At 52.5% G+C, this 20,529-nt stretch overlaps 11 protein-coding genes across 11 annotated transcripts; 4 read left to right on the top strand and 7 right to left on the bottom strand.

Moving 5' to 3' along the window:
- Positions 1–9: 9 nt before the first annotated feature.
- M409DRAFT_49120 (uncharacterized protein) lies at positions 10–520 on the bottom strand (the record flags this gene model as incomplete). Its single annotated transcript, XM_033811151.1, has 2 exons — positions 10–246; positions 308–520. The coding sequence occupies 2 exons, from the start codon at positions 518–520 to the stop codon at positions 10–12; spliced, it is 450 nt and encodes a 149-aa protein (XP_033675151.1).
- A 551-nt stretch (positions 521–1,071) lies between these two features.
- Positions 1,072–2,493, bottom strand: M409DRAFT_49119 (uncharacterized protein; the record flags this gene model as incomplete). The annotated part of the gene is made up of 1 exon (XM_033811150.1): positions 1,072–2,493. The coding sequence occupies one exon, from the start codon at positions 2,491–2,493 to the stop codon at positions 1,072–1,074; it is 1,422 nt and encodes a 473-aa protein (XP_033675150.1).
- A 1,204-nt stretch (positions 2,494–3,697) lies between these two features.
- Positions 3,698–6,640, top strand: M409DRAFT_16524 (uncharacterized protein; the record flags this gene model as incomplete). Its single annotated transcript, XM_033803655.1, has 5 exons — positions 3,698–3,727; positions 3,789–3,881; positions 3,940–4,019; positions 4,070–5,354; positions 5,405–6,640. 5 exons carry the CDS (start codon positions 3,698–3,700, stop codon positions 6,638–6,640), a joined length of 2,724 nt encoding a protein of 907 aa, XP_033675149.1.
- Positions 6,641–7,813: 1,173 nt separating this feature from the next.
- On the top strand, positions 7,814–8,410 carry M409DRAFT_16523 (uncharacterized protein; the record flags this gene model as incomplete). Its single annotated transcript, XM_033803654.1, has 1 exon — positions 7,814–8,410. One exon carries the CDS (start codon positions 7,814–7,816, stop codon positions 8,408–8,410), a length of 597 nt encoding a protein of 198 aa, XP_033675148.1.
- Positions 8,411–8,597: 187 nt separating this feature from the next.
- M409DRAFT_62345 (uncharacterized protein) lies at positions 8,598–9,598 on the bottom strand (the record flags this gene model as incomplete). The annotated part of the gene is made up of 2 exons (XM_033815132.1): positions 8,598–9,171; positions 9,234–9,598. The coding sequence occupies 2 exons, from the start codon at positions 9,596–9,598 to the stop codon at positions 8,598–8,600; spliced, it is 939 nt and encodes a 312-aa protein (XP_033675147.1).
- A 446-nt stretch (positions 9,599–10,044) lies between these two features.
- On the bottom strand, positions 10,045–10,356 carry M409DRAFT_49116 (uncharacterized protein; the record flags this gene model as incomplete). The annotated part of the gene is made up of 1 exon (XM_033811149.1): positions 10,045–10,356. The coding sequence occupies one exon, from the start codon at positions 10,354–10,356 to the stop codon at positions 10,045–10,047; it is 312 nt and encodes a 103-aa protein (XP_033675146.1).
- A 1,280-nt stretch (positions 10,357–11,636) lies between these two features.
- Positions 11,637–13,194, bottom strand: M409DRAFT_16520 (uncharacterized protein; the record flags this gene model as incomplete). The annotated part of the gene is made up of 2 exons (XM_033803653.1): positions 11,637–11,982; positions 12,032–13,194. 2 exons carry the CDS (start codon positions 13,192–13,194, stop codon positions 11,637–11,639), a joined length of 1,509 nt encoding a protein of 502 aa, XP_033675145.1.
- A 1,990-nt stretch (positions 13,195–15,184) lies between these two features.
- M409DRAFT_49114 (uncharacterized protein) lies at positions 15,185–16,399 on the bottom strand (the record flags this gene model as incomplete). The annotated part of the gene is made up of 2 exons (XM_033811148.1): positions 15,185–15,943; positions 16,154–16,399. The coding sequence occupies 2 exons, from the start codon at positions 16,397–16,399 to the stop codon at positions 15,185–15,187; spliced, it is 1,005 nt and encodes a 334-aa protein (XP_033675144.1).
- A 799-nt stretch (positions 16,400–17,198) lies between these two features.
- Positions 17,199–18,018, top strand: M409DRAFT_49113 (uncharacterized protein; the record flags this gene model as incomplete). Its single annotated transcript, XM_033811147.1, has 2 exons — positions 17,199–17,463; positions 17,630–18,018. The coding sequence occupies 2 exons, from the start codon at positions 17,199–17,201 to the stop codon at positions 18,016–18,018; spliced, it is 654 nt and encodes a 217-aa protein (XP_033675143.1).
- A 110-nt stretch (positions 18,019–18,128) lies between these two features.
- M409DRAFT_16517 (uncharacterized protein) lies at positions 18,129–18,779 on the bottom strand (the record flags this gene model as incomplete). The annotated part of the gene is made up of 1 exon (XM_033803652.1): positions 18,129–18,779. The coding sequence occupies one exon, from the start codon at positions 18,777–18,779 to the stop codon at positions 18,129–18,131; it is 651 nt and encodes a 216-aa protein (XP_033675142.1).
- A 499-nt stretch (positions 18,780–19,278) lies between these two features.
- On the top strand, positions 19,279–20,043 carry M409DRAFT_49111 (uncharacterized protein; the record flags this gene model as incomplete). Its single annotated transcript, XM_033811146.1, has 1 exon — positions 19,279–20,043. The coding sequence occupies one exon, from the start codon at positions 19,279–19,281 to the stop codon at positions 20,041–20,043; it is 765 nt and encodes a 254-aa protein (XP_033675141.1).
- Between the last annotated feature and the right edge of the window lie 486 nt (positions 20,044–20,529).

The raw sequence follows: 20,529 nt of genomic DNA, 5'->3' as shown, positions 1-20,529 counted from the left end.
CACACAACATCAAAGCTTCACCGTAAGACCCGTCTTCGCAGCAAGCTGCAACCTCGCAAAGAAATCCGCCGTCCTCTTCGAATCCACCGTCTCCTCAATCCTTACAATCTCGCTTCCATCCTTGGTGAACCACAAAGCCCAAATATACTCATCTTCATAAGGACCGATGGCACTTTGCGAAGTGGCCGTGACGGCGAAGACGGCGATATTATCTCTGGCGTCGTTGACGAGGATGCGAGATTGAGTCTGTAACGAAGCGTGTGTGTGTCAGGGCCGAAAGGATTGGGGAGGAAGGGGGAGATGGAACCTTGAAGCCCGTGATGGGTTTTGCAAGGACTTTGTTGAAGTATTTTCTGTATTCGTCGTTGGTCCGTTGGGGCACGCCCATTGACTTGGGGAGTTGGATGTGGATGCAGTCTTTGTGGCGGTGGCGTGTTACGCCTTCGGCGGTCCATCCTTCGTAGCCGGCAATGAATTCCTTGATGATGCGGGCTTGGTTGGCGGTAGTGCTGTCGTCCATCTTGAGCGAGAGTATGGTTGGGTTTGGTTAGAAGGGGCTCGATCTCGAGCGTGTGCTCATCTATTACCACCGCCGTACTGTGGAAGATATTAGACATTCAGTCCGATCCCTGTGAGATTAAATCTTTTTGTTTCAGTCATGACTTCGACCTCACCGTCAAGCAGCAGGTAACAAACAATTACTAATCAGTCTCCAGCTCTAGAATACTCAAATGTTTTAGCTTTGACGCTCTTTCCCAATCCGTAAAACATCCACAATCAGCAGCTAAGCAGCGCTAGCGTGGACTTTGCTCGCGGAATGGCCACATTCGGTCGAGGGTGGAGTAGGTTGGCCAATCATGGTGACTTGAGGATGCAGGTACTCAGTGAACGTACATGTAGTTTGGAGAGTGCAGGAAATCGGGTTCTTTGGCGGGTTTGAATGGACAGAGTCTGGCCTCGACGTGTCCGAAAGGATCATTCATAGAGGATCGAAGCTCTTCGAACGGGCTGGTCTATAATGAAACTGAATTGATATCAGCTAGAATCTTTTCGCAATATGACCGCACGTAGCTAAAAGACAGCACCACTCTGAAGCGACTCCACCACCTTGGGCATATTCTGATACGCCGCCATAAACGCCGCCTGCATCCTCCCCAACAGCGCCAGCTTCTCCATATCCTCGGGCCTCACCGCCGTGGTCAACTTGGTATAAACATCCAACCGCGACTGCGCCAGCCACCTCTGCAAAATGGGGCTCTGATTCTCCCTCGCGCGGTTCTCCATGTTGATGGCTTCGGAGAGGATGTAGCCGTCGAGGTTCTTGGGGTAGCGCAGCGGGGTGGCGTATTTGTTCTTCTCGTCGTCGGACCAGTCGAGGGATTCGAGGAAGGCGATTTTGGCGCAGCTGAAGGGGATTAAGGGGTAGCGGATCATTTGGGGGACGATTTTGCCTGGTTGGAAGACGGGGACGGAGGGTTTGTCGGGGAGACAGCTGGCGGTGCAGTCGATGAAGAGGGTGTTTGGTTTTACGTCGACGGTGCCGTTTGTGAGGGTAATTTTTTGGGCGTCAATCTTGGTCACGTGGCCCTTGCGGACGATGTCTGGAATACGGCGCAGTTCTTCGACCTCTCGTGGCGCCAGGGTCGCGGCGTGGAATTGTTGTGGTTCAATGCTCGGGTCAAGACGTTGCCAAACTCCGCATTTCTCGAGTGCCAGAGCGATGTCGCGGGAGGTGGTGGCCGTGCCAATGCCTTCGTACATGTCAACGAGGGTGGTGAATGTGTCCATGAAGAACTCCAGCAATCCTTGGAACTTGGCGCGGTTGTAGTACCAGTAATCGGCAGGCATGATCCAGCGGATTCGTTCAGGATCGACGCCCCGTTCAAGTAGCCAAATGCAGGTGTCTATCCCCGTCTTACCTGCTCCCACAACGGTGAAGTTGATGGCATCTTGCGCTCTGCTGGGAAGATGGTTTGGTGGGATGATGGGGACTTGGTCGACCTCGAATGAGCGCGTGTGCTTCAGTGGGATGACGTTGGAGTAGTAGGCAGCATCGACCAGCTTTTTGTTGATCTGTACGGTCCAGATCTTGCCTGAAGGGCCCTCTCGAAGCGTACCGTCTGGCAGAAGCTCAGTCGATGGGAAGAATGTCACCCGGCCTGAGGGAAGAAATCTATCTCTCATTACCGTCGTGCAGTATGAGATGATTTCGGGCCCGGAAGCGAGGGTCGAGAGGCCTTTGTTCAGGCCGTGCACGTCGATATTACTGCTGGCAAGCTCTTTCGACTCGACTCCATACTGACTTGCTGGCTGATGGAGTTTGACGTAAGGATACGAATCGTTCCAATGGCCTCCAGGTTGGTCCCGCTTGTCGACAATCAGGACGGTGGCTGAGGTCCTCGTCAACAGCTCGTCGACAAAGCTCAATCCACTGACTCCTGCACCGACCACGAGATAGTCTACGATGATGTCTGCTTTAGTTGAGGCTGCCATATTGTATATCGATCAGTGAGGTCTTGCATGTTCGAGAGGGAGGTGCGTTGCAAAAGTTGGGAGTCGGTCTCGCTTTAATTCATTCTCTTAGCGAAGGATCGTACGAGCTGAAAGGAACAAGGCAGGCATCAGAAGTAGGGTGGATCTATCTGGTCCGCATAAGCTTACTATGAGTGGTGGCTTCGCATGAAGTGTTGGCGTGGGTACAGACGTCCCTGAAAATAAGGCCCCTCGGTTCAACTGGCGCTGACTTTGAACTACGCGCGAGGAAGTAGCGCGGTCGGTTGTGCGATCCAAGATGTTCCTTCTGCCAATCTACAGCAACCAGTGGTGCGCTGCGCGGTATCATCCTCGATACAGGCAACGCCCCCAACATAGGGCTCCTTTACGGCGGATCTCGCATATCTCGGGCCCGTGAATGGTGAAGCGAAAGGTAGGCCGGGGCTGAGCGCGGCTGAGGAGTCGTATGACAAGACCGCCATGGCCAATGTGATCCCTGCCCTTCGGACGTAACAGCTGCTTTCATCGCATCCGCGCAAAGTGAGCCCAGTCCGCGCATAGGAGCGATGTTTCGAGACCTTGAAGTCGATCGAAGCGAACTACTGCATCCGTGACGCAGGGTGCATAAATCCTCCCGGCATAAGTAGTAGGGTAGCACGTTCGATAGCGGGAGGTAGCCCTACTACCGCCTGCGTCGTCGCGGTCTGGTCGGGTCACTTTACTTGGCTGGATAGGTGTGCTTTCGGCCGCATGGTAAGGAGTTGGGTATGTACTCAGGCGACTCGAGCGTCCTGCATGGCATTGCTGTCGTCGATATGACTAGGCATAGCTCTATCGCCTGTGACCAGCACATCTGAGACTTCTTCCACTACGTCAGCGTCTATGCTCTTCAGTATCGAATACAGCGAAAATGCATGGTCGGTCAGTGAGAGTAGCAAGTTTTGGGTGAAGAGTTGGTCGAGCAGCCAGGAAGATGGCGTCAGGAGTGTGGAGAGATGCATCACGTGACGCTGACTTCCGAAGCTGCCGACGAGCTCCCCGATGGCGTACCACGCTCAGACTTCGACCACCCAAACACTCTCCGCCCAAACACGCCCCCTAACCGCAGTCATACGTTATTGTTGGCGGTGATTTGATTGACCTATTCATTGGCATTGCGTCCATTCGATTACCGCGCTTTGATTGGGCCCAGCGCTTGCCGAGCATGGAGAGGACCGAGTACCCGGGCATGCTGGTGAGTTGCCCGAGAGCTGTGATGTGGGAGACATATGGCATGTGCTGAGTGAACGATACAGCCCAAGCTGCAGCCCGGTCAGGCTGTCGATATCCTTGCCGACCGCGTGCGATCCGTGGGCAGGCTGAATACTTCTATTGCGGACTGGCTACAGGTGAGGAGGACCACTTCTGCAATACGCTCCGGACGAGGGTTGACGGTGATGGTGATAGGAACGGAGTCGCCTGGAAGAGCAGTATGCCGCCGGCTTGCGCAGACTGGCGCGCAGGCCCATCGATGACAACGATCTGGGGTATGGCAGGCAGCGATTCAAGATGCAGGAGTGTCATTAACAGTCGACAGCATCTTCACGGTCCCGTGGAACGCCATCACCAACTCCATGGACATCCTCGCCGATTCGCATTCTTCCCTCGCTTCCAAACTCGAGGTCGACGTCGAGGCGCCTCTGCGCGCATTCCAATCCAACAACCGCGAAATGCAGGCCATGGCCACCATCCAGGGCAACTTGGCCTCTCTGGCCAAAGATGTGGAAAGAGCGCAGCAAAAGACGGACAAACTGCAGACCAAGAACGAAAGAGCCGATCCCGGGAAAGTCGCCAACGCGAGCTCTGATCTGGACAATGCGCGACAGCAGTGGGAGTCGCAAGCCCCATACGTTTTTGAGAATCTCCAAGCGCTGGACGAGACGAGGGTCAACCAGCTGCGGGATCTCCTCACTCAGTTCCAGACGCTGGAAGTCGACCAGGTCGAGAAAGCCCGGGTTGCGGCGGAACAATGTCTGAACGTCTTGCTGAACGTCGAGACGCATGACGAGATCAAAACATTCGCTATTAGGACGTTGTCGAAACCGCGACCCACAGAGACTCCACGTTCCAACAGGATGAGCGTGGTGCCTGGGATGGGAGGAGGCTCGGCCTCGAGAACCGGCACCTCCTCATCTAATGCTCTGGCTCCGATTGCGTCAAACGACGACCAAACTAGTCAATTCTCCGGCAACACACCAGAATCATCTAAAAAGGGCGGGCTTAAAGGTCTGAAGCGACTTGGTACTGTCATGTCGCGACGAAACAGCAAGCAGCCGTCTACCTTACCCTCGACTTCTGAGTCTCCAGAAAGGAAAAGCCGGTTACCAGGCCCATTTGGCAGACTCGGCCGTAACAAAGACTCATACTCTCTCGAGCCGCCGCAGGAGGAACGATCTTCGCGCAGACCGAGCTCACCTCTACGAATGGGTAGCGAGGTGTTGGAACCGCCTGGCTCAAGACAGGAACCCGCAAGCCCTGCTAGTACCAGGCCACCTCAGTTGGACCCTATCCCCCAGCTGAATGGAAGTCGATCGCCTACCGGGGTTGCATTCCCGAATGGCAGTCATCAGGGCGACCTTGCAGATTTGGAACCACCGAGACCAGTACAACAAGATCCACCAACAATACCCGTCGCGGCCGAACCCCAACGTGACAACGAAAGCTTCTCGGTCCCTCCACCAACTCTCGATCCCATTTCGCAAGCACAAGCCGATGCCGCATTCGCTGAAAGGACTGAGCCGCAGTACAATGTCAACATTCGAAGCGCGCCCATACAGGAAGAAGGCAGTGAAGCTGCTCTTGCCAATATGGCAGGAAGACTGGTGAGTTTGGTGTGATACCTGATAAGACGATGGTAACTAACACTCCACAGCAAGCACCACCTCCAGTCTCACGCAGGGTTGGCACGGTGCGAGGGCGTAGAGACAATCGCAATAGTGCTGTGATTAGCACCTACGGACCACCTGACCAAGCTTCACAAGAGCCACTGACCATTGCAACACCACCAACTGCGGAAACAGCTTTTGAGCCAGCGCCCGTCAGCACGCAAGTTCCAGCACCTGCAGTCCAGCCCCCGGTCGATGCATCAGCAAGTCAATCCCCGTCAGGCGCCTTCACCTCACCAGCAAGCTCAACTCCATTCTCGCCATTCAGCCTTGGCGAGCCACAGTCTCCCCTCCGATCTAGGGCTGCTCTGGGCACTGATATTACTGGTGACAATCAGTCTATTCGTTCCGGACGCTCATTGCAAAGCACCGCGAGCCATACCAACAAGCACCCCGAACTTCAAGCCCCAGGTCTCAGCTCATCGATTGTCGAAACAGTGTCTGCGAGGTTCGAGCAAGGCAAGACTGTCAGCTCTCAAATCATTGGCGAAATCGCTCTGGCATACAACGCTGCAGACTTCAACTCCCCATTTGGCCATGAAAACATCCGCCTGGAACACTTCTCGACGCTGGAGAAAGTCGCGCCCAATCCTGCCTTCATCAATCAAAGCCCCGAGCAGGAGGGCGAGTACACTGTCAATCTGGCCAATCTTTCGCGAACCCAAGTGGCGTTCAAGTACCAGCTACGCGGGGAACAGTCCCCGAACACGCACCTGCCACTGCTTCTTACGCCTGCTTACAAGATTGAGCCTACTCAGGCGTCGGTCATCATCAGCTACTCCTTGCGTCCAGATTTCGTTATCCCAAATGGGCAAGACAGTGTCACCTTCCACAATGTCATGATTGCCCTCACTCTGGAGGGTGCTCGTGCATCTGGGTGCCAGTCCAAGCCTGTAGGTACTTTCGCCCGAGAGAAGAACCTGGTCTACTGGCAACTCGGCGATGTCACACTTTCGACGGGCGCCGCCCCCGAAAAGCTGCTTGCACGCTTCGCCACTGACGGCGAAGCGAAAGGTGGAAGCATAGAAGCGCGCTGGGAAATCTCGGGCGAACACGCTGCCGGCCTGGGGAGTGCACTGAGCGTCAGCCAAAGCGCCGCGGGAGAGGGCGCTGATCCTTTCGCCGATGAAGAGGGTGCTGGAGCTGGTGGTGCCAACACAAACTGGAAGATGGTGCCGCTGGTGAAGAAGATCGCCAGCGGTAGCTATGTGGCGAAGTCGTAGAAGGAAAAAGCATTTCATTCTGTGGTTCATTTCGTCGGAAGAGTTGTAAATATTTAATGATACCCATTCGTTTCATGCTTGATGATGGAGGATGGCGGGAGGTAGTGGGCATGCATGGGAGGGTGGTGGATAAAAGGTAGTGTGTATAGAATGGGGCTGTTGCTGATACAGATTGAGACAGATTGTACAGAGCGATTGAACTACGCCTCCTTCCTCGATTCTCAACTTTCCGACCTGTCGTAGTCAACACCTCTCACTCTACCATTGGGAACGCAGCCTCGAGCAGACAGGATACCGGCGTTTCAAAGTACACGACGGTCTTCAGTTTCCGACGATCCCAGAGCCTCTTGCACCTTGGGAGTTCGAACAGCCCACATGAAGCACTCGGATCGCCAAAGACATTGGCCCTACCGCTGCAGCTGCGCATTCGACCTCAGCCTAAAGCGCCCCATGTCGTTGGTCATCGGAGCATGAATGGATGACACAGCCAATCTGATGACACTGCATTGGCGAAGACGGCTAAAATTGGCACTTCACGTACCTATTCGACGGTTTGGGAAGGTCGTCGGCCGTTGGTTTCAGGACGATCCATAAGGCTACGACACGAAGCACGTGGCGTTTAGCCTCCGCGCCCATCTACCGGGTCGTGTTCGCTGCACGACGACGATTCCTTGTAGCCGCCGACGAGTAGAAAGTAGGGATTGTTCGAAGAGAGTTGAGACTACATGCATGGTGGACGTTGACAAATCGTGATTAGTCGTGTGGCGGCAGCTGGAACCTCATATATGGAGAGATCGCCAAGCCGTCGAAGGCCGTATTGCTGGAAAGTTTGAATCGAGAATACGACATCTGGATTCATGCAATGCTGCGGTATTATATCCACGAGGCAGGAGCGGACGAGGTCAGCTGTTCCCTGGATCAGCTGAGATACGGACAGCATTTAAACATAAGAAGATGGACCTTCCTCGGCCTCCGATCGCTGGGCTGATGTCGAAGTCATCCCAGATGTCATCGTTTTTGAGCTGCACGGTCAGCTGTATGATCGAAGTGGTACCTTCGCCACCGTACTGAAGAGAGATTAAAAGTTTCACCAAGGAATCAGTCGAACAAGAGACCAGGCTACCGACTCATCAACCCTTGTCAACAAGACTGGACGGTCTCACCCGAGCAATCATGCAACGAAAGCCACGCTCCTCCTCAGAAACGACAACCTCATCCACCTCATCCACCTCTTCAGCCACCTCAACTACCTCATGGGACCTCCTCATGCCCACCTCCCCGCCCCTCACCCGCACGCACTCCTGCCCAAATCCAACACCCACCCCACAAGCCCCGCTCTCCCCCGCCATCGCCAACCTCGAACAAATCTCCCGCTACTGCGTCACCGTAACCAACGCGCACTTCCCCTCCCCCACCTCCCTCCTCGCCTACATAACGCCCCACATCTCCCCCTCCTGGGCCGCCGACTTCGACGGCTTCCCCGCCGAAACCTCCTTCCCGCGCCACTTCTACCTGCACCTGCACATCATGCGCTCGAACCCGGAATATAGCGCGTCCGTGCTGAATGTGACGACCATCGCGGATGAGGCGGAGGGTTGGGCGGATGTGATGATGTTGTTGGAGGTTAAGGGGCGGCCGAGGGGGACGAGGAGGCAGACGCTTGTGGTGTTGAGGTGGAAGAGGGGGTGGGAGGGCCAGTGGAAGTGGGTGCATTTGAGTAGTATGAGGGGGATTGGGTCCATTTTTGGGGAGGTGGCGGGTGCGGAGTGAGTGAGGAGGGGGCTTTGGTCAGGGGATGGGGAGTTGGTGGTGGATGAGAAGAGATAGGAGGAGGCTATTTTCGGGTTCTATGGAGCAAAAGAGAGATACGAAGCATGAAGAATCGGGTTGGGATGGCGAGCATGAAACAGTATGACCGGTGGATGCGGCGGCCTCTCAGACAGTGAATGTGGGATTCTCAGCTTCGATCCAACTCCGTCCGCCATCCATGCATTGCCTCCGACTCTTCCTCCGCTAATGCAATGCCGAAATACTCCCTCAGTGCGGCTATACGCTGCTGCTCCGTTCGACACTCCACAACCACACTCGTCTTACCACCCAAATTCTCCTTCACTGTCCCATCAACGAGCATTCGCTTCCCGACAACCTGCGGCTGCGCTTCGCCATCTATCAAGAACAGCACAACGAGAACCTTGTCGAAATGCAAACTGGCCGCATTATGCCCTGTGAACCAATTCACCACCGCCCAGTCCTTCGGCAGAAATTCGATTTCCAGGAATGCGTAGAAACTTCTCCATGGCTGGTCCTCTGAGTTCCGATATTGATATACCCAGTACATGTCCCTCTCGTCGGTCCGCTTCTTTTGCTCTTGAAGCCACTCCCGGATTAGGCGGACTTCCTGAGCGCCTAGATTCTCATGGACTCGCCCTGACAGGAGGGGAAGAGGCGCAGTTGGTCCATCTCCTCCAAAGCCCACATCATCTGAGTACTGAGATCCATCCGGGAACGTCACGATGCAGGTGATGTGTATCCTACGTAACACATCCGTGAGCCTGAGACAAGAGTCCACGTCAAGACTGCTGCAACAACATACCATCCACCCCAATCACCACTCGGCACACCATCGACTCGAGCTCTGGCCTTGGCGGGAGCAGGGTAGACGTCGAAACCCAAGCCTAGCAGGACATGATAGTAAATAAGGGCCACTTCCATGCAATACCCGCCCCTGCCTCGCTGATTCTCAACAATCTTGGTGAAAAGCGTTGGCGGATCTAGATCGATGCGATGCGCGGGGTTGTAGTGCAGCGAAAGGTTCTCATAAGGAATACATGAGATCGTGCGTATGTGCAGTTCGTTCAAGAGTGCTGGCGTGGGGGTACTTCCATACACGCTCCGCGGCAGTTTGATATAGTTCAGAAATTGGAGTATTTGCTCCTCTGAGAAGGCTGAGCAAGACATAGGAATCTTTATTTCTCGCCACGACTCATTTGGTACGTCGAGGGATACTAATCATTTGAGCTGTAGGAGCTTTCAATTGCTGCTCGGAACTAGGATCCGAGTTTCGCGGGACTATCTTCCTGAATGCTGATAGGGGCTATGTGCAAGGCGTAGGGCGTACATTATGTAGTTCTAGCCTGGTCGGTTACGAATGCCTATTTTATTCCGGATCGCACGCTATACGCAATTGAATGAAACACCAGTCACGAATTGAAGTCTTGCCAATCCACAATGTTGTTCCATGCCGTCTAGCTACATTTGTCTTTGCGAAACGTCCCTGAAGAGTTGCATTCAAGGTATTTCGACATGGCTCGGCCTTCCACCTACCACATGCAACACATCTCTGTAGATGGCGGCAGTCCATCCTCAAAGCGCCAAATTGAACAAACTTGCTAGACAGTACTACCCTACCGATCCTTAGGATCAACATCCCTAATCCTCTTCGCATGAACCTCCACTTCCTCAACACCATACTTCAAATGCACCCGTTTCGTCGACGCCGGCTGATTCGCCAACGACAAACCTTTCCGCCACTCGGTCGACGGCCGTATAGGTCTCGGTGTGAGTCCCCCGCCGCAGTTGGGACATACGTTGAAGAGTTTCGCCTCGGTGCACTCGCTGCAGAAGGTGCATTCGTAGGAGCAGATGTGGGCTTCGGGGGTGGAGGGTGGGAGGTCTTTGTCGCAGTATTCGCAGTTGGGGCGGAGCTGGAGGACCATGATTGTGGGTGGTTCGAGGTGGCGAGAAGGCTGATGGTGTTTTCAGGTGAGAAGTAGGAGCAGTGGCCAGAAGCTGTTTATGAATGGGCCAGTCGACTGAATTGGCGTGCAAGGTTGGTTGTAGTTTCTTGTGAGAAAAGCGAGAAAGCAGTGGTCAGAGGTTGCTTTCAAATTGGCCAGCTACATGTCTGCAAAGGCTCAAGGTTCCCCGCTGCGTGCCCTATTACTTATTATACGCCACCGCAGCTGTGCTAGATTAGGTAGTGGTTTCGGCAAGCAAAAAGGAGGCATTTAGTAAGCGTGACAGGTCGTGTTCGTTCATTACTGCTCTCTACTGTTTACTGTCTGTGCACGATTTCATGCTCTTTTAAACAGCTTTGTAGACAAATAGCCACGTCAACATTTTCCACGTTATCCGACCTGCTATGCTAGTCCAGCAGATGAAGGCTGCCATGTCGTAATGCAAGGCACTCGAGATTCTCAAGCATGCCGATTACTGCATACTCCAACAATGTCGGTCTTTCCAAAGCGGTTGCTTTCAGGGGCTGGAGCCTGCTAGGCGCTTCCATTCTACATTTCCACGGTGGTTGCCAGATCTTATGCATCAACTTCGACATCGTATCCCTGATACAGAGATACAAGTATACTCTTCGGCATCCGCGGAATGCTTGCTATCTGAGGCATCTTCCCTCGGACGATGCACACACCGCAGAGGTGAGTGGAGTATCTACATAGTCGAATTCAACTGCTCATGTTGGAACTACTACTACCGCTTGGTTGACGTCTTAATGAGCATCTACAGCCCAGTGAATTGAGTCTCCAAGCCACTCTCCCAATTCTAGGAACCAGCATGTTTAACGCCTCAAGTATCCTTTCAACGCCCTAAACTTGCCAGGCGAGCTTCTGCTCTCTCACGGAATTATCAGTAGGCGCTCACAACTAGTTCTTCGCCTCCATTGACGTCCTCTCCCTTAGGACTATTTCCCTAACTCTTGTTGCACATTGCCGATTGTGTTCACCGTTGAGGCAGTTGCGTCAAATGTTATCGGTGTGTTTTGGTTTCTTTTGAGGATGTGAGTTCATGTCATTCACTTCGGTGACGTACGAGTTGACACGGAACATTGATTTTCCGTCCACAATGGACCGTGCGTACCGTCTTCCATCATTATTTAGTATCTCTAATTGTCCCCTGCTTCCGATAGGAATTGTCCAGATACTCTAGATAGTCTATTTCGCACTATCAATGACTATCCCGTGAGGAGATAGCCCTCAGTGTCACTTCAAGCTCGTCGCCTGTCCGTCACTCGCACCCACATCCCCGCCTGCACAAACACGTCCGACGAGAAATTCATCTCGAAGACCTTCAATGGATTGCAGGAATTGACCTCGAAGCGCCGGAAGAGCTCGACCAAAATTTTGTTGATCTCGATCCTAGCAACGATCTCCCCCAGGCATCGAAAGCGTCCGTAGCTGAACTGCAGTTCACTGACACGATTCATCTGCGTCAGCTTTGATGGAGAGTCGCAGTCTCCTCCATCTTCACACAAGATCCACCGTTCCGGGCGGAAGATGTCAGCATCTGGACCGAAGAGATCTTCGTCATGATGGATGGCGTGGCCGGACCAGCTGTGTCAAGAAGTCAGTGATTCATCTGTCGAGAAATATGATCACGTACCCAATCTTGGTACCGCCTGGCACGAACAAGCCGTTGATAGTGTCTCCTTCAGGAGGAACTTTTCTTGACAGTAACGTTGGCGCTGGAGGCTGCCATCGCATGCCTTCTTTGATACAAGCTTGTAGGTATGGCATGTTTCTGGCTTCAGCATCCGTGACAACGACGCCAGTAATGTTTGCCCTGTCGATCTCTTCGACGAGCTTCTTCTGCGCCTGTGCGTTGCTCATTAATGGAACCAAGATACTTCTGATGGCCCCAGCTGTGGTGTCGCTGCCCGCAAGGACTTGCAACACTGTCTCATTTTCGATTTGCTTTCGAGAAAGTCCATGTCGTATGAACGATCCCATCATGTCGTTCTTGTCTTCTGGCAGCTTATATGATTTCTCAGCCTTGCCGAACCTTCTCTCTACAGCGGCATCCGCAATTTTGAACACTTTGTTGAAGCCAAAATCATCGCCGAGAAAGGCCTGAAGCCGTTCCAAGAGACCAGTCTTCTCCAAGAACAAATATACATACGGCAGTTCATGGAATATGGCGAGAAGGGTGATGGACCTTTGTGTGTCGCCAATGATTCCTGGGTTGTCCTTGTCGTCTCGTAGGTTGTCAAATGGCTCTCCAAATGCCAAGGCACTGATCACATCCAGAGTGAAGAAGTTGACTTTCTCCGAGAGATCCATAGGTCGGAAGACTTCTCTCGTACTCACGTACTGCTGAACGAGCTCCACAAACTCAGTGACACTTTTGTCAATGATGGCTTCCACGCCAGGAACCTCCTTGCCGCTATATCCAGGGCCCAGTTTCGCTCTCAAATCGGTGTGAGCTTTCTCATCTCTCATGCTCAGCACACTGTCTTCGCCCCTTCGAAACCTAGCCGCCTCGAAGAAATTAGAACGGGTGTACGAGCTGCGAATCGATCCCATTTTCCGCCACTGCTCTGCATCTCCTGTAATGAGTTGATTCGGACCCACACGCACTAATTTCCCGTATCGAGCGCATGATTCTGCGTAGTGAGCTGCGGGTTGGCCTTGGGCGATCCAATACAATTGACGGAGCTGCGTGAAGCCGCAGAAAGCAGGCCCTGGGATGTGGGCGAGCCGTCGCCAGGAGTAATAGGTCCAGGTGATGTAACCGACGATGACGGCGACGACGATGAAGAGTAGCATGATGTTGGTGCAACTGGCAGGCCTTCAAGGTCGTAATTGAGCAGAGAAAGTTCGATTTCAATCACAGCTCGAGAGGCGAGCGAGGAGCTCATGGGCGAGGGTTGCGACTGTGGGGGGTTTGTATCGCGGGCTTCCGGAGGGCTCGCACAGCAGAAATATCAGTGCATTCATGGGTCAGGTGTTGTGACACCAAGGGCTTGGTTCAGCTATGGTTGAAAGCTCCGACGCTGGCCACGTACGTGCACAAGTCTGCTGTTCATACTTATCCTCTTCTCCAGACAAGTCCACTTGCCGAACTTCTCGATACCGCTGTCGTCTTCCAAGACCACGATGACCTCGCTAGCGGCTGCATGCGAGCTATTCTGGAGTGATCGGGTAGACATGAAGGAATGAACGAGCTCCGTTGGAGCAGTAAAGCCAGAGGGAGTCCGGCTGCAGGAGTAGGGCTGCAGAAGCGCGGCATTAATAGCACAGACCCTACACAGACTGTGGAGTGCGAAGGTCACTGTGGTCAGGTTCCTGAGCTCTTGCATGTGTGACTGTCGATCATTTGCCCCTTTCGTCCAAAATGCGAGAAAATAGTCCTTGGCGGTTGAGCAACCGGCCGGATCCAATATATAAGAAGCAATCGGCCAGACTCGAAGAGAAGCATTTTTGCGGTGTGAAAGTCTTGGACAACAACATAAAATGCACAACTCCATGACTTAGTATAGCAATGAGTCTGGTGCGAGTTTGCGAGGGGATGCTTGGCATTATTCAGCTCCTACTCATTAAGATTCCCAAGCACATATAAATGGTCGTGTGCCCAGCCGGGACGAGACATTCAGCTCCTGGCTGATCTCATTTGGGCGGGATGAATTGCCGTGACTTGTCATTATCAGCTCTGAGATCGGACCTGAAGACTATATCTTGCGGAACAGCTAGAAGCTCGCTATGGCCAAGTCGGATAGGCGACACAGGTGTGCGGAGGCTAACCCAAGGGGTTAAGAAAGAGTGAAGTTTGCGATGATTACAAGACCGGGAGTGCTTCCTAGTAGACTTTTCGGCACGTGCGGAGCAATGCACGTGCTGCTACTAGCCCCTTGCTGGCTCCACGGTGGAGGGTTTCTTCGTAAATGAGGTTCCTCATTTCAGCGGAGAGGTTGTCAAAAGAGCTATTGTTCAGTTTGTGTGAGGGAATGTCCTAAGAGGAAGAGTCAGGATTCGTGCGGTGTTGAAGAACTTTTCCGTCTTCTCGACTTCCAGCGGTAAGTATAACACCACACTTCAGATAACGACAGCAATCTATCCCCTGACTCACACAAATGGGCTGGTCTCTTCCCACCTGGTGCGTGATAAGAGTCCTTCGTCTACAAGTAGCAACTTCCTGTGCCTGACAATAGGCTGTGAATCCCGGAGATTGCAGATCTTCGAAACTCTTAAAGCCTCGTTTTGAGCCCCAGGGTTGTCGAACAGGAGACACCTGCGGTCTATAAGAGCCCCGATACCCTAGGATTCTATGAAAAGCTAAGCATCAAAGATCTCCGCATACTTGCAGGCGCTATGGATGTTGCAAATGAAAACCCTATCTGGCAATCTATGGCATGCCTAGATGACCCCATTGCGGTCTCGCGAAATTTTGTCGTCGATGAGGGCTCAGCACTCCCCCAAGCTCAGGAAATGCGGATTTCTGCAGTAAGATCAGCCCAAGAGCTTGTAGATATTTCGAAAGCAATCACATCCGAGAGCGACCAGAAGCGAATGCCATCCCCCCAACACGACTGTGAGTCTGAACTCGTAGTTGGGTACCGTATTGCTGACGTGTAGAATTCTGCTTGCTGTTTTCGCGACAAACCTGTCAAAATATGTTCCGGAAGGTCACCGGCCACATGTGGGCACTTTCAAACGTTGGCCGACTTAATAAGGTAAGACCATTCATTATTTGATATCAGCTTAGAGAGCTGTAAGAACCACTATCAAACCCTCATGAAACATATAACGCCTGGTCTATCTAGAGCATCGTCTTGTTGAATAGCCCGTAATTGCCAACCCAGTCCGCTAAGGCCGTCCACGTCGACGCAATGGTACAAAAGTTGCCCTGTATATTCTGGGGGTCCGTGTTCCCTTGCCTGAAATACTCGTACGTCTTAACAACGTTGGAATGGATTTGTTGCACGTAGGAAAATGCCTCGGTCTGATTTGCCGGCTTGGGGAACACAATAGCGGCCGCGTTCTCGTTATTGTTAGGAAGCGCGCAGCCAGCCTCTGTTTGCTTCTCCAAGTCGACAGACCCAATCGCAGTTTGATCGTACCTGATCGACTTTTTTGAGAGGTCGTCGATGTCGCGTTGTGCCTCTACACTCTGGTCTCCGTAAGTGGTAAGGGAGTTGTTGAACTGGTCGATGGAGTCTAACAGGGCGTTGTATGCAGACGTGAGGTCGGCAGGCGCGGCCGTTCCGGTTGTGGTGGCAATAGTGAAAGCTGACGGTGAGAGCTTAGCCGTAACGGATGGAGTTGTCGCTGGAGTATTGGTCAGAGTGTCGATCTCCGAGGGCTCTTGTGTGGAGGAGTTCTCTGGACGAGCAGCGGTTGAAGTCGGGGTGCTGAGCGAAGGGTTGTGTGTAGGGAACGTTTCTGGAGGAGCGACAGAGGCAGTGGCCGCTGGCGACTGCTGAGAAGTAGGAGTTGCGGAGCCTGAGGCGGGAGAAGTAGCCATGCTACTCACACCACTAGGCGTCGAGATGCTGAATGTAGCACTTGTGGCATTTCCCTGCCCTGATCCCATCACATTGCGGTTGAGAGATTGAAAAACGGCGTAAGCGTTTCAGAAATCGTCGTTGATGAGATCGGCTTTGGACTCCTTGTTCTGCAAATGGAGAGCGAGCGTATCCAGATCACTCTGAGTCGAACGCAGCCCCATAATGATGTCTTGCTTGCTAGTCACTGGACTGGCCGAGGATGCCGGGCTTTGGAAGCTCACCGGTGTTTTGACCAGGCCAGCGATGTTCTGGAATTGGGCATCCACTTCTTTGAAGCCATTCTGGGCATTGATGGACCTGTCCGGGGAAATGGCGTCGGTGAGGCGACCGAGTTGGTCTCTTAGCTGATTGATGCTTGTCTGTGTGCTTGACGAGGCCGGGAGGTCCGTGGGAACTGGTTCAGCGAACGGCGCCGCCCAGGACGTACCAAGCATTGCAAGAGCGGCGAGAGTATAGGTCGGTACCATATTCGTCATTTTCATGAGGGGGTAGGAGTATTGCAAAGGTTTCGCAATTATAGGAGACTGTGAGCCGCGAAGTTTGGTTTGATTTGCAAGAAATGGGGGTGGGTGTTGATCTGACCAGCTGCAGCCTTACTACAGATATATAGGCTTTCGACTTCTCTCTTTCCCTTCTCAACGCGTTTTGATGTCTCATTTGCTCTCCGGCTAGGATACAGAATGCTATTCTAGGCGATGACAGGACTCGCACGGCCTCTTGGCTGGACCGGATCCTACCTAATGAGCTGTGCGAAGAATGCTATATCCAGCGCCGTCCGGATTGAGATGGAGGTGTAGAGTTAAGGGCTGCAGCGTTACCGCAGCTAGAGGCTGACTCGAAGCAATGTCCGATTGCAGATCACGGATTATCTCGCTGAACAGCGTCAAGTCTACCAAAGCGTAGTGGGCGCAGCTCCACCATTTTGTTACGACACCCAGGGTACTTCGTGTACTGCCATATGCATATGCCCCAAAATGATGAGCCTCAAGACATAGTGGACTTTGGGCTAGGTTCACTCATCCCCATGTCTCCAGAATTTTGAACGACCTTTTGCGTGTATACCTAGTCACGTCACGCGAACTTATTATACTACTACACGTCTAAGTGTGCGACGACTTCGACTTATTAGTCTTTACTCTATACGTTAAAGCCTTCCTTATTCCCGATTAACCACAGCTGGCTTTCCCGTCAATAAGCGTCGAGGCGATTGTCTCCTTTCTCGAGTCAACGATAGCATCACAACAAATTCTCGCACGATACATCTCCATGTCAACGAGTAATCCGCCCGAGAAGGAGGACCAACTGGTCTATGCAGCTCAAAAAGTATTCGCCGAGCAAAATGTCCTCGAAAATATCCTCATCGAAGCTCTTCGCCTTGGGATGCCAATGAAGTCCCTCTTGCTGCTGCAAAGAGTGTCCCAAGCATTCCACAGAGCCATACGTCAATCCGAGACCCTTCAGCAACAACTGTTTCTTCTGCCGGTAAACGGATCAGAAGATCTGGAGTTGTTTTTTGAGCGACCTAGCGACGGTAAGACATATCTTTATGAGAAGATAATGGCAATATTCAATTGACAACCATAGCATGGTTACGCTTGACAGGGTCATATTCACCGCCCCAACATTCCATGCATATTGTCTTGATGTGTCTTGCGGAGCACGTCATATATATATATATATGTATATGGATGGGCAAGGACCTCGAAAGCACGAAAATCAAGCTTCTATCAACGATCCAAATACGCCAGGCTCCTTGCAAGTATCGGCCGGCATGAACTTTTCAAATGCCTCATTTCGGAGAATGTACCTTTCGCAGCCCCCTCCAACGCAAGCAGAGGTCATGATTTGGACTCCAACTTCCAACCGCCCCACGACCAAAAGTCTTAGTGACAACAATGGAGTTACGGCAGGACTGCTCTGGAATACAATTGTTGCTCACGCAGAGCTCAAAGATTCCAACGTCAAAGCAGGAACTAGGTGGCATATGTATCGATTGAAGAACGGCGAGGAGCGATGGGCAACAGTAGCCTACGAGGCAACGAGGAACAAAGGAAGGATGATTGCACGGTATGAAGTACTTTTCTGAAGAAGCTGAAAAAATGGGATCTTGCTATTCGCAAACTCCGTGGTTCTGGTTCTGACCAGCAATTTCAATCAAAAGCATAACCATGGTCGACGAACGCTGGATTCCCCTGGCTAGCTTGGCTTCATAGCCGCTTCTTCGTCACCCAGAGCCTGCTTCGCTGCCTTCATCTCCAACAAACGACTGACAATCTGTGTCCATTTCGGATAGACTTCCATGTTGGTCTTCATAACATCCCGTCCAAGCCGGAAGAATGGCAGCAAAAAGACGTCAACGGCCGTGAACGTCTCACCAAGAGCCCACGGCCCCTTGTCGTCCAGCGTCTTTTCTAGCCTTGAGAACTGCTCGAGCACGTTCTGTTCAGATTTCGCCAGCAAAGCGGCTTGACCTTCCGCTGATTGATCGGTCGTGAAACGGAACGGCCGCTTGTACGGACTCCAGGCTTGTGCATGCAACGAGGCTGAGATCCAGTTCATCCACTCGCACACCTTGATGAATTCGGCTGGGCCATGACCGAATAGGTGCTTCTCGGGAGCGAGAATATTGATGGCGTGAGCTATTGCTGGGTTCTCTGTAACAACATTGTCGCCGATCACGAGAACTGGCACCTGAGCTTTGTTGTTGACGCTGATGAGGCTTGATGGCTCCTGGAAACGTACTGCCTGTGGCGTGAAAGGAATGTTGCAGTGGTACAGTAAAAAGTGCGGGAATATGGAGCTGGAGCCTGGAAAGAAATAGAGTCCGATCTTGCCGCTGAGAGCCATTGTTGGAGACTGCGTGCGAACCGAGCCGTGCTGCCAGGTATTTCTTGAGATCGTGCTGCGGTGAAAGGCCTGACCAAACGAAGCCCGATGACTTTGGCCTACTTACAATATATTTAGACATAGACTGACTCATCCTCGGAACGACAGAAAGACTTGCCGAGCAAACGAGGAAGCTTGCAGGATGACTGACGACGAAAGCTTCAGCCGCACGGCCCGCACCCCCAGCTCTATTATCGGCGCAGATACTCGCACATTGACCCATAAACGATCATCTCTATTGACTGTTCCACCTGATAACGATTTTTGATTAGGCGGTAAAGTCAGCGATTGCCTCAAGATGGTTCAAGCCGAGGATAGGGGCTTTCACACCACAACGGCCCCTTATGCTCTTCCCAATGAGTAACAGATCTCATTTTGCATGTGCAGGTCGACATCTCTGACATGACGCAGTGCTACGGAGCATGAACGACTGGAGCTCCAGACCAGAGCCATTGATCAAATGCTAGGGGATCCCATCATCAAGGCACCAATGCAAAATCCAAAACGCATCCTCGAAGTCGGCTGCGGCACTGGCAATGTAGCTCGCCGTCTGGCAGGAATATACCCGAGGACTACCGTAATCGGGGTTGATCTGTCGCCCGTTCCTGCATCACAAGCTCCGCCACCGAATATCTTGTTCATTCAAGGCGATATTCATGATCTGGCCGATGACAGTGCGAAAGCGCCGGAACTTCGGCGAGGGTCGTTTGATTACATCTTCAGTCGTATGCTGGTCTTCGGTATCAAGGACTGGCCACAACATATTGCCCAGTTGAAACGACTGCTGACTCCAGGTGGATGGTTGGAGCTACAAGAGGTCGACCTGACGGGACTTTTTGATGGCCAACAAAATTCCATCTCAGGCGATTGGACATGGCTGTCTGAGCAGAGAGCTGCGTTCGCGAAGCTAGGACTGCACATAGGCTGTGCACCAGTGCTTGAAAACCATCTCCAAGACGCTGGATTCCAGAACGTACACACTCAAATGTATCGATGGATGCTGGGACCTTGGGAAGGACACCCGGAGACAGACTTGATGGCTCAGTTCAGCACAAAGTATACCGCAGATGCTAACTTCACCGCATACAAGAAAGTACTGGGTAACCATAAGAGTGATTCCGAGCTTTCGGCTGTTAGAGAGGAGATGAGACAAGCATTTTCGTGGTCTGAAGATGGCAAGCACATGCGATTCTTTGTAGCTTATGGTCAAAAGGCTATCCAGTAGCTGGATTCTGAACGACGAGCAGACGCATCCATTCAGACTGGAGCTATCTCTCAGTCCTACGCACGAGGCTTTCGGTATTGATTGTCAAGCTTCGGACCAGTCAACTTCTAGAAGACTCTTGGCTCCCCTACTTATCTGGTTCTTCATAACCCGCTACGTTGATGTCGGATAGGCTACATTAATCAACACACACCCTGCATCCAGCTCCGCTATGTAGCCGTCTCCCGCTTGGGTTGGGATACCACAGAAGCTCTGCAGCGCATTGACGATAAGACCAGTACGTGGACCCCCTGCAATGGGCATATCGTGCAGAGAGGGACATCCAGATTGATTCGATGCCCATCCTACCGAGGCTGTGACGCCATTGTAAGATTGCGTGAACGTGGCTGCAGGACTGTTGGCTGACAGCGTATAACCAGCATTGCACATCGCACTGGCGGCAGTTGTCAAGGCGTCCGTGTTGAAATTCTCGTACCCAGCGCCAAA

The sequence above is a fragment of the Zasmidium cellare genome (genome assembly GCF_010093935.1).
Source record: "Zasmidium cellare ATCC 36951 unplaced genomic scaffold M409scaffold_1, whole genome shotgun sequence".
Lineage (NCBI taxonomy): Eukaryota > Fungi > Ascomycota > Dothideomycetes > Mycosphaerellales > Mycosphaerellaceae > Zasmidium > Zasmidium cellare.
The sequence above is the reverse complement of the archived record's forward strand: the minus strand, read 5'-3'. Positions and strand labels throughout refer to the sequence as shown.